Source organism: Lepus europaeus, chromosome 3 (genome assembly GCF_033115175.1).
Source record: "Lepus europaeus isolate LE1 chromosome 3, mLepTim1.pri, whole genome shotgun sequence".
Classification (NCBI taxonomy): Eukaryota; Metazoa; Chordata; class Mammalia; order Lagomorpha; family Leporidae; genus Lepus; species Lepus europaeus.
In genome coordinates this window covers 153,543,512-153,556,132 of record NC_084829.1, presented here as the reverse complement: position 1 = coordinate 153,556,132, position 12,621 = coordinate 153,543,512, and the positions used below count along the sequence as shown (strand labels likewise).

Here is a 12,621-nt window from a genome sequence, read left to right as displayed (position 1 = left end):
AAACAAATCTACCAGGCAGGTACCAATTTACTTTTTTTCCTCCTCTGAAAATGTTCTAATAATTGAGCTTATGAGTGTAGGCAACATTTATGTAGATTAAGAGTTAAAATCACGTCTCATAAAATAAGCACTCACCTGGAGAGAATTTTTTCATAGAAGAACAAATGATTTCTAGGGTAATGTGATGCCATGTCCATTTTAAAGCTTCCCAGTTTGTTTTATTCCAAGGCTTAAATCTAATATTGAATGTTTTAATAATCTCATTTTTCTGAGTTACTATTTAAAAGGATTTGAGCTTTATGACTTCCTTTCTTTATTTATGAACTCCATGTGATATCTATCCTGAAAAATAAAAAACATTTAGAAAAATCAGATATTGATCATTCAGCATTGGCATAATTGGGATAAGCTGTATAATATGCTTGCTGTAATACTTAATATCAAAACATTTTATGTTTATTGAGTATTCAGTCTGTGATGGTTTGTTGATTGGCCGGACTTTCTCATACCCTCAGGACAGGAGGTAGCTTTGCATCTTGGAGCAAGGCACTCACTGAAGACATGGGGAGATTAGCTGTGCCTTGTGGTTTCTTACATCTCTTAGAATGCAGACAAGTTACTTAGCTTTAAGTCTCAGTTTCCTTATACATGAAATGGGGATAAAAATGTAGCTACTTTATAAAGGTATGGGGAGAATCAAATTAGATAATAGAGATAAAACATTTGGACCAATGCCTGTCACAGATGATTCAATGAAAATTGTATCATTGTTATTGCTCTTATATACTTCTGATAAAAATACAATTTTTGTGCTACATAACTTCTAAAATGACATACAGAGAATTAAGTACCGTTGGCTGTTAAATGGAGCATTTTTGTTTCTTCCTTTGAGATTTATAAACTAAAAATACTATTCATATATCAAAATAAATTTGCTCTGGCAGCACCACCTTATAGTTTCCTTTTTCCCCTCTTTCCTTTGTACCTTTCAGGCTTCTACATACACCTGCTGTTTTTCACTTTTCTAGTATATATTGATGTGGGAATATTAGGAAACAACTGTGTCCTTTTTGAGTATAACATGTTGATCTCATTAAAAATTACAGCAAAAAGCTAGGCTTTGGCCTACTGACTAAGATACCCATTAATACACCTGTGTCCCATGTGGGAGTGCCTGGGCTCCATACCCATCTCTGGCTCCTGGCTTTAGCTTCCTGCTGGTGAAGATCCTAGGTATCAGTAGTGTTGTCTCAGATAGTTAGGTTCCTACCACTCACAACATGGAACTGGATTGAGTCCCTGTCTCCTGGCATCAGCTCCTGGCCTGCATCTGTTGCAGGCATTTGGGGAGTAAACCAGTGAATAAGAGCGCCCGCACTCTCTCTCACTCTCTCTTTCCCCCTGTGTTTCTGCCTCCCACAAAATATATAGGATAGAAAAAAAGGATATTAAAAAAAAAAAAAAAGACATTGGGAGATAGGACTGCTCTCTTTCAGGGTGGTTGCATTTCAAGGGGAAGGCCCCCAGGTCATTGGAAAGATTTTCCCAGGTGTAAGAGCTGGCCCAAGGCCTTTGAAAAGATTGACATCTCAAAGAGGAAAGAGTGAATTGCAATGACAAGTTTTCTGAAGCAACTGCTCTAGAAAAAGAATGTCCTGTTAGGAAAGAAGTGGTCTAACATTTAGTAGTCAAACTGATGGGTTCAGGAATGTCATTATCATCAGAATAAGTTCCCTTTAATGGGAACCCTGCTGAGCTTGTTAGCAAGTTTCTGCTGGACTATAAAAAGGAGTCACTGAGAAACAGTCAAGCTTCCCACAGGATGGTCTTCTCCACGCCATGGCCTTAGAGAGAGGGCAGCTAAGATGTGTGCAGGTCTTCACCTCGGAAAGGACGCCAATGCTCATCTAGGAGTATGGCCACCCCTTCTGTAAGCTTTATTAGAATTAGTTGTACAGCGCGTACACACACACACAGGGGGCTTCAAAAAGTTCCTGGAAAACATGCAATATCTTTTAATTCCATTTTACACAAACTTTTTAAAGTTCCCACGTATATGGATGTGTAGCATACGCTTACATAGATTTATATATGCATATATATGTAATGTACAAATGTTTTTAAATTTGTATTTCTTATTTACTTGAGAGGGGGAGAAAGGTGGAGAGAAAGGGTTCCCATCTTCTGGTTCACTCTCCAAATGCCCCCAATGACAAGAGCAGGGTCCTGCTGAAGCCAGAAACCAGAAACTGTCCAGTTTCCCACATGGGGAGATAAGGAACGAAGTAGCTGCTGCCTCCCAAGGTCTGCATTAACAGGAACCTGGAATTGGGAACAGAGCTGAGGCTTGAACTCAGGCACTCTGATGTGGGATCTGGGTACCCTACCTGGTGGCTTAATCATTAGACCAAACACTTGCTCTATACAAGCATTTATTATTTATAAAAATATTTCTATCCTGTATTATATAATCTTTAGAAATCTTCCAAATTTTCAATTCATTTTAACTGACAGTTTCTACCCACCAGGCAATTTGTTCCAACTCAGCATTGTGTTTTATATGAAGCACCCAAATGAACAAAATGGGAAATTTTAAGAACATTTCTTTAAAAAAAAAAAAAAAGTGCCATAAATGACCTTTACATGCTGCTGAGTCCATTGCACTTGTAGTATTGCAGTTGACATCACAACCCCTGCAGCCCGTCTGTGTCGCGCATGGTCGTGTACTTGAGGAGTCAGCGCCTCTCTTTTCCCTTCCAGGACCATGCAGCAGAAGTAGACAGCAAGAAGGGAGAACTGCAGAGCCTGCGGAGCCACCTGATGAAGCTGGGGTCTCTAGGCCAAGCCGAGGACCTCCACCTCCTTCAGGGCAAGGCAGAGGACTGCTTCCAGCTGTTTGAGGAGGCCAGTCAGGTGGTGGGCAGGCGGCAGCTTGCTCTGTCCCAATTGACAGAATTCCTACAGACCCATGCCTCTCTCTCTGGGCTTCTCCACCGGTTGAGGGAAACAGTGGAAGCAACCAGCAGCATGAGTAAGAAACAATCAGAGTTGTTAAAAAAAGACCTGAATGATGCTATTGCAGATGTTAAAACCTTAGAATCTACTGCCATTAGTCTGGACAGCATTCTTGCCAAAGCCCAATACCATCTGAGAGGCGGGAGCTCCAAGCAAAGGACTTCATGCAGAGCCACAGCCGATCAGCTCTCTGTTGAAGTAGAGAGGATCCAGAACCTTCTGGGAACCAAGCAGAGTGAAGCTGATGCCCTGGCAATGTTGAAAAAAGCATTCCAGGAGCAGAAAGAGGAGCTGCTGCGGAGCATAGAGGACATTGAAGAAAGGACGGACAAAGAGCGCTTGAAGGAACCCACCCGGCAGGCTCTCCAGCAGAGGTAATGGGAAGTGGTGTGCATGGCAGCTGGCTCTTTATATTTGTGCTCAAATTAACTTGTGTGTGAAACTTTAACAGCACTGTATTTGGCAACTTTATAGAATACTCGAAGATGAAAATTCATGGGTGATTTAACACTTGAGAAGTGCAAGTTCTTGGCTTCCTTAAGGATGTTATGAAAGATTTCGTATGATCCATTCTGAGACTTTAGATAAAAGATCATATGTAGATCACACCATCTGTTTCTTAAACATTTATTTATTTACTTATTTGAAAGGCAGAGAGAGCGAGCGTGCGCGTGCTTTCATCCAATGGTTCACTCTTCAAATGCCTGCAACAATCAGTGGTGGCAGGAGCCAGTGACTCTGTCATAATGGTCTCCCATATGTGTGGCAGAGGCCCAAGTACTTGGGCCATTGTCCAATAATTTCTCAGGTACATTAACAGGAAGCTGAATTGGAAACTGAGCAACCAGGCCTTGAACTGGCACTCTGATATGGAAGGCCAGTATCAAGATCAACAGCTTAATCTGTTGCACCACAGTGCAGGCACTCACATTGTCCATTTTAAGCAATTTATTATAGATAGGAGAAGGGACTCATCTTTTCTAAAAAGAAGGGAAGAAAAGAAATGAAGAAATCTGAGTATTTCAGTTGTTCTGATGGTAAAAATAAGCAAATTCCTCCTTGGGGACTGCTAGCCCCTGGTAGAACATTGGAACAAGCTCCTAAGTTGAGAGACTGGCAGATGTTGCCAGAGAAGTGGCAGGAAGCAGCTCTCTGGCCGAGGAGCTTAGGAAGGCACTGAGCAGACATTTGAGGTCTGTGCTCACTCATGTCAAGTAGGACCAGTCAGCTTGGCGTAGTATTCCCCAGGACAGCTCCATGTCTGTATGCCTCCATGTATGGAGAAGAGGGCAGAGAAATGGGTTTAAGCAAAATTAGGGTTTTGTCAAGTGAGTGCAATAGTGAAGCAAAGGGCTCAAAGGTAAGTTCCCTTTGTGATTTCACCTTTGTACAGATTTCATTTCAGTTTCCTTTTTCTCTGTTAAAATCTTCTCTCCTTTCATGTTCCCAGGGCCACTTTTGGGGCAACAAAACAGATGAAATGCACTCAAACAAAGCTCTCCACGCTAATAAGATCCATGTCGGCCCCACCAAGAACACTGACATTTGTCTCATTTTAACCAAAATCAAACATTAAGCCAAGGCTTTAGATGAGAATGGAGTTAATATGGGGCAATGACTAAGCTCCTGAAATTGCATCCCTTGTAGGCAATAAGCCACCTCTCTAATCTCATGGTAAACTGACAGAACAGAATGAGAATTGAGAAGAAGTTTACACAACAGGATGAGATTTGGGAAGAAATGGCCTGCAGAGTACAGAGAGAAGGAGGTGCCTAGTGCTTTTCACCCCGGAAGTTGGCAGTAGCTTTAGTCCTGTAGGGTGGCTGGACTTTCTCAGGCCTGCTCAGGCCAAGCAAACAGGAGACCCTAGCATTACTAGAAAAGGAAGCTTGGGGTGGGCTCAAGAGCCATGTTAGTGCCCCCAGACCAAACTCCACAGCCTCATGTGGGATGCCACATGTTGCTCTGACTTGATGGGTTCATTTAATCCCAGCCATGTCTATACTTCCCTGCACCCCCTTGGGAAAACCACATCTCTTCTTGTAAGGCAGAGATAATGATAATGCCTGCTTCCAACCCTTTCATTGTAAGAAAAAAAATGAATAACACCTGGATATTCCCTGTATAAACTCTACAAAGCTGTACCGAAACACTAGACTGGAAGAGCCTCTGTGAGGCCATAAATGCTCAAGTATTAGTATATTGGAGATACAACCATGATCACATGGGAATCTTTTTAATTCAGTAGGTCCTTTAAGTTCTTAAATATAGTTTTCATAAAGCTTAATAAAGCCATTTTGATGGTGAGTGAAACAGTTGTGACTTTTAAATAGCATTATTTACATGAATTGGATCTCATGGCACAGAAGGATTTATTGCAATGGCCTTGCAATGAATATTCACCTACTTGGCCCACAGGTTAGCCTGAGTCTTCAAAATCATACTATCAAAACAAAGTAGACAAGGTGAGCAGAAATTTGAAGGTGAATAGTAAAAGTAACTTTTAGTGGTTTTTTTAGATATCATTTAAGTTATGCTGCAAAATTAACTTGGAAAGCATCTTTATCAGTTAATATACACTAATTAAAGGGTTAAAAGTTTTTCTAGCTGTCCCTCTGTGTGCTTTATGGATACCTTGCGTGCTAAGGGAGAAAATGATTTACTAACTTTGGAAAACTGACCATAAAATAACATGCTTCACAGGTTGAGAATGTTTAATCAGCTAGAAGATGAACTGAATTCACACGAGCATGAACTATGTTGGCTGAAAGACAAAGCTAAGCAAATTGCCCAGAAAGATGTAGCTTTCGCACCTGAAGTCGACAGGGAGATAAACCGCTTAGAAGTCACCTGGGAAGATACAAGAAAGTTAATTCATGAAAAGTAAGTGAAAAATGCTCCAGTTCTGTTTTCAGTTTCCCCCTTACTTTATGACACTAGGCCATATGTTATTTTTGTTGTTGTTATCTTTTTGACAGGCAGAGTGGGCAGTGAGAGAGAGAGAGACAGAGAGAAAGGTCTTCCTTTGCCGTTGGTTCACCCTCCAATGGCCACTGTGGCTGGTGCATCTCGCTGATCCGAAGCCAGGAGCCAGGTGCTTCTCCTGGTCTCCCATGGGGTGCAGGGCCCAAGCACTTGGGCCATCCTCCACTGCCTTCCCGGGCCATAGCAGAGAGCTGGCCTGGAAGAGGGAGCAACTGGGACAGAATCTAGCGCCCCAACTGGGACTAGAACTCGGTGTGCCGACGCCGCAAGGCAGAGGATTAGCCTATTGAGCCGCGGCGCCGGCCCGACATTAGGCCATATGTTATTGATTTACATCGATGTGACCAATAGTTAAATATCTTCTGCTGCCTTAGGTATGCTGTGCCCCTTTAGGCACACTAAAAACCCAGTCCCACAGAAGGTTATCAAGTGTGTAGTCTTGAGGTAATTGCACATGGAAGGCAGTGCTCGAAAGCAGACATTATCAAAAATTAAAAAGTGTTAAAACGAGAAACTCTGATTTTTCTTTTTTGTTCTATTGTATTTGTAGTGACTTAAGGTATAATTTAAATAGCGGAAAATTCACCCTTTTTCATGTTCAATTCTATGAGTTTAAAAAATTTGTTTATTTAGGACCCACACTGTGGTGTAGTGGGTTAAGTGGTGCCAGCTTCCCATATGGACACAGGTTCGATCCTGGCTGCTCCACTTCCAGTACAGCTCCGTGCTAATGTACCTGGGAAAGCAGTAGAAGACAGCCGCAGTGCTTTGGGGACCCCTGTACCCACGTGGGAGATCCAGCTGAAGCAACTGATTCCAGGCTTTGGCCTGGCATTGTGGCCATTTGAGGAGTGAACCAGCAGATAGAAGACTTCTCTCTCTCTGCTGTTGCCTCTCTCCCTATCTCCACCTTTCAAATAAATAAATCTTTCAAGACCTTAGCTTTCATTTATATAAAAGGCAGTGGGGGAGAGAGAGAATACCTTCTATCTACTGATTGACTCCCCGCTGTCCCCAGCCAGAGCAGGGCTGGCCTGAAACCAAGAACTCAATCTGGGCCTCCCCTTGATGACAGTGACCTAAACCCAGCACTTGTTGCTGCCCAGGGTGTGCAGTAGCTGGAAGCTGGAATGGAAGCAGGGCAGCGGTGGGCCTCTGGCTGTCTGACATGGCATATGGGTGTCCCCAGTGCGGCCTTAACCGCTGCACCAAGTGCCTGCCTCTGTGAGTTTTGATAAACATGCAATTTTGTAACTATCAAAACCTCAAATTTTATATTAACAATTCTTCCACCTGAAAAAAAAAATCGCTCATGTCTCACAATCAGTCTTCCTCCATCACAACGCTAGTCTTTGGCCAAGTTTTAATCATTTTTCTGTATCTATAGTTGCATTTGTTTCTGGAATAACAATATAAAGGCAGTCATACATGACATAACCATTTGAGTCTGGCTTTTTCTGCTTTGCAAATGTGCATGTATCCATTGTTTATTCTTTTTTATACCTGAATGCACACTGAATGGGTGAGCACCATTTATCCATTCAGTAGTTGATGGACATCTGGGTTCTTTCTATTTAGATGATTATGAATAAAAAAATCTATAAACATTCATGTTCAAGTTCATGTATATAAGTTTGTATTTAGCTTGGATAGCTAAAAGTGGAACTATGGGGTCTGTGATAAACTATATGTTTAACATTAAAAGAATTATTTTCCTAAATGTTTCCATTCAACATTTTGCACTCTCGACAGAGTGCAAAGGTGTATGAGAGTTCCAGTTGCTCCACATAATTTTTAGCGCTTGGTGTCATCAAGTTTTTATTTAGTTTCTTGATTGACATTCTAATAAATGTATAAAGGTATCTTGTATTTTTCATTTGTATTTCTCAGATGACTAATGATATTGAGCATGTTTTGATACATTATCTGCCATCTGCATATCTTTGTTAATAAAGCACCTGTTCACATCAACCATTTTTTTTATTTAAAATTGTTATTGTGGTCCTTTTTTATCAATATAATGCCAACCAAAAACTCCACACAATTTTTTAGAAGTGTACAAGCTTATTATAAATAGTATTCATTTGAAAAAAAATCAAGAATTTACTTTACCTGCTTTCAGTGTGATGTGTATAGGACAATGGAATAGTTTGCTCACACGTTGTCAATGAATTTTCAATAGAACCACAGAGGCAATTTGATGGGGAAAGGGTAGTCTTTTCAACAATAGTACTGGAAAAACTGAATAAACCTGTGCATTAAAAGTGAACCTTGGCCGGCGCCGTGGCTTAACAGGCTAATCCTCTGCCTTACGGCGCCGGCACACCAGGTTCTAGTCCCAGTTGGGGCACAGGATTCTATCCCAGTTGCTCCTCTTCCAGGCCAGCTCTCTGCTATGGCCCGGGAAGGCAGTGGAGGATGGCCCAAGTGCTTGGGCCCTGCACCCGCATGGGAGACCAGGAGAAGCACCTGGCTCCTGGCTTCAGATCAGCGAGATGCGCTGGCCGCAGCAGCCATTGGAGGGTGAACCAACGGCAAAAAGGAAGACCTTTCTCTCTCTCTCTCACTGTCCACTCTGCCTGTCAAAAAAAAAAAAAAAAAAAAAAGTGAACCTCAAGGTATTCCTTATCTCACATGCAAAAGCCTTTTAAACAGAACTAAGAAAACATTGTAAAATGTAGATGGTTAATGTAGGCTTTTTAAATTTAACCATTCATACAAACTTTTCTAGGTTTTAAAATTTTTAGATTGTGACTTAGAGGTTGTACAGTGTTCAGTTATTAAGAATGTAGAATTTGTTCAATCATTAATCCATTTTTAACATTTGGATTATTTTTCCCTCTTAAAAATATAAATAATGGTGTGAAGAATATCACTTTACTTAAATGTTAGTACACATAAATCTTTTTCTTTAGAAAACTTCTTAAACATAGAATTGCTTAATCAATGGCACTTTGCTCTTGTAAATAAAAATGATCTTATTTTGACAATTTTCAGGTGATTCATAAATAATGAATTTGCTATACTGAAATGTAAGGAAAGATCTCAAACAATGGCAGTGTTTGTTTCTTTTGTTTATGTTTTGCTTTATATTGCTATATTACTCCCAACATATGCCATTATAAAGTAATTAAAACTGCATTTTAAAAAACAAAAACTGCAGTGACTCATCTAAATAAGTTTGAGTTGTTAAGAATAAATATAGATTCTTCTTTGCCAATGAATTAATAGATTTTTTTCCATTTGAATTAAATAGTATTAATGAGTAGCATTATTTTGGCTTTACTAGGGAGAAATATGGTTTTCTCATTCCAGCATTTATGTGTAGATGCATTTACATAGAAATATATCAGTCCAACAATAGAGAACTCTTCCCTTTCTTGATATGCGACAATAAATGCTGTATTTCCTTTCATCGTGATAGCCAGGGTCAGTGCTGTGGACTTATTGACCTAATGAGAGAATACCAGAACTTGAAGTCAACTGTATCTAAAGTCCTAGAAAATGCCAACAGTGTGGTTGTAACCAGAACTCCTATAAAAGATCAGGAGGATCTTAAGTGGGCTTTTTCCAAGGTAAAATTCAAAACGTATTTATTTTATTATATTAGTAGGTCTGTTTTTTACTCATACAGCAATTCTCTGCATAATTGTTCTTGTCAGTATATTTATATGTGGATAATTCAGGCTGAAAAAAACTCAACCTTTTTTTTCTAGGTATATTGATATCCTAGAATTCTAGTAATTCAAGAAAATGTCACTAAATATACATATAATTAACATCATTGATTAACATCACTGGCATTTGTTAAACCATGATTAAATTTTTAAAAATGATTTTAAACTAGACTTATTGATTGCTTTATTAATTAAGGCAACATTTATGTCCATAGCATGAAACTGCCAAGAATGAAATGAATAATAAACAGAAAGAGCTGGATAGTTTTACCAGTAAAGGAAAACACTTGTTATCTGAGCTGAAAAAAATTCGCAGTGGCGATTTCATCCTGGTGAAGACAGACATGGAGAGCATCGTGGACAAGTGGCTGGATGTAAGACAATGACAGGCATTCGGTGAACAGTTCAGATATTCGTATTTCTTAAACTCCTGGGCAAGGGTTTATTCAGGGATGTGTGTTCACTTGTAACCTTTAATGCTAAATGAAAAATGATATTATGAAGAAAAGTGGTGTTCACATAAGGCTTAGAACCAGAAAATTTATTTGCTTCCTTTTGTTAAAACTTACTGGCAGATTTTCTGGAATTTCACATGGTAGCCTTAATCATAAAAATTACAACTCTGCAAGTTTTCCTTTTCAAAACTCTGGCATTATGGATTAAAAATAGAAGACTATAAACATGTTACAGAAAATGAAGCTGTAATATATAATAATGTAAATCACTAAGGTTATAATTTTGCATTAGGAAATATTGGACTTCACATTGTTGGGTTTTAGTTCCTGCTTTGTCACTTAATAGCTATGTGACCACAGAAGTCATTTGATCTTCCCTGGAACTCAAGTGTTTACCCATAAATACTTTATATAACCTTACAGTTCAAAAATCCAGGGATTTTTGCTCTCCCTATTATCATTAAGTTCAGAAGTTCCTTATCTAAGCTAAATTTACCAAAGCTAGACATTGATATTTCTGTAATGTAATCTAATAATTTGAGAACTGCAGAAAAACCTCATATGCCCATACTTCAAAAAGAGCATTCTTATTATAGAAAAAGTGTTAGACAGTGACATTTTAAATACATGAATTCCACTGCTCTTATACATGTTAGTTTGTGTTGTGTTATATGTGAGAGTATAATACCCGGGGCCGGGGTTGTGGCTTAGCAGGTAAAGCTGCCTCCTGCGATGCTGCCCTCTGACACAGATGGGTGCCGACTTGTGTCCCGGCTGCTCCACTTCTGATGCAGCTTCCTGCTAATGCCTGAGGAAAGCAGCAGAAGGTGGCCAAAGTGCTTGGGCCCCTGCCGCCCATGTGGAAGACCAAGAGGGATATCCTGACTTCCGGCCTTGACCTGGTCCAATCCTGGCCTTTTTGGCCATCTGGGAGTAAACCAGTGGATTCATGAGCTATCTCTCTCTCTCTCCCCTCTCTTCCCCTCTCTCTCTTTCTCTCCCCCCTCCCCCCTCTTCCCCTCTTTCTTCCTCTCCCTCCCTCTCTCTCTGTAATTCTGACTTTTAAATAAATAAATCTTAAAAAGAGGAGAAAGAGAATGAATATAATGCCTAGTGCTCTGTCTCAGTATTCCCCCCCCAAAATGGTATTATGTTACTTTCAAAAATAAATAGAATACTTCCGAAATGAACCTCAATTCTGTAGAATTCAGACTTATAGTAAATTATATTTTAGTAGATTTATGGATAGACCTATTGTTGGTATCCCAATTTACCAATAAAAATCTGTCTCAGAAATTCAACAACTCTTCTCTTTTTAACTTTTATTTAATAAATATAAATTTCCAAAGTACAGCTTATGGATTACAATGGCTTTATCCCCCCATAACCTCCATCCCACTCGCACCCCTCCCAACTCCCACTCCCTCTCCCATTCCATTCACATCAAGATTCATTTTCAATTATCTTTATATACAGAAGATCAATTTAGTATATATTAAGTAAAGATTTCAACAGTTTGCACCCACACAGAAACACAAAGTGTAAAATACTGTTTGAGTACTAAACCGTTCATTCACATAGTACAACACATTAAGGACAGAGATCCTACATGGGGAGTAAGTGCACAGTGACTCCTGTTGTTGACTTAACAATTTGACACTCTTGTTTATGGCATCAGAAATCTCCCTGGGCCCTAGGCATGAGTTTCCAAGGCTATGGAAGCCTCTTGAGTTCGCTGACCTTGATCTTATTTAGACAAGGTCACAGTCAAAGTGGAGGTTAACTCCTCCCTTCAGAGGAAGGTACCTCCTTCTTTGATGGCCCCATTCTTTCCACTGGGATCTCACTCACAGAGATCTTTCATTTAGGTCCTTTTTTTTTTTTTTTTTTTGCCAGAGTGTCTTGGCTTTCCATGCCTAACATACTCTCATGGGCTCTTCAGCCAGATCTGAATGCCTTAAGGGCTGATTCTGAGGCCAGAGTGCTATTTAGGACATCTGCCATTCGAGTCTGCTGTGTATCCCACTTCCCATGTTGGATCATTCTCTCCCTTTTTGATTCTATCAGTTAGTATTTGCAGACACTTGTCTTGTTTGTGTGATCCCTTTGACTCTTAGACCTATCAGTGTGATCAATTGTGAATTGAAATTGATCACTTGGACTAGTGAGATGGCATTGGTACATGCCACCTTGATGGGATTTCTAACTCCACCATTTGGGGCAAGTCCGTTTGAGCATGTCCCAAATTGTACATCTCCTCCCTCTTTTATTCCCACTCTTATAATTAACAGGGATCACTTTGCAGTTAAATTTCAACATCTAAGAATAAATATGTGTTGATTACAGAGTTCAACCAATAGTATTAAGTAGAACAAAAAAAAATACTAAAAGGGATAAAGTATTAAATTGTACATCAACAACTTTGACTAGTAAGATGGCATTGGTACATGCCACCTTGATGGGATTGAATTGGAATCCCCTGGCACGTT

At 39.9% G+C, this 12,621-nt stretch overlaps 1 protein-coding gene across 1 annotated transcript in view; it reads left to right on the top strand.

Annotated features, from left to right (window-relative positions):
- Positions 1–12,621, top strand: part of LOC133756691 (nesprin-1-like) — a 209,851-nt gene that overhangs the window by 164,922 nt on the left and 32,308 nt on the right. The window contains exons 38-41 of the mRNA XM_062187285.1: positions 2,761–3,389; positions 5,719–5,898; positions 9,425–9,575; positions 9,893–10,051. Coding sequence (XP_062043269.1) covers positions 2,761–3,389; positions 5,719–5,898; positions 9,425–9,575; positions 9,893–10,051 — 1,119 coding nt within the window. The remainder of the gene's footprint in view (positions 1–2,760; positions 3,390–5,718; positions 5,899–9,424; positions 9,576–9,892; positions 10,052–12,621) is intronic.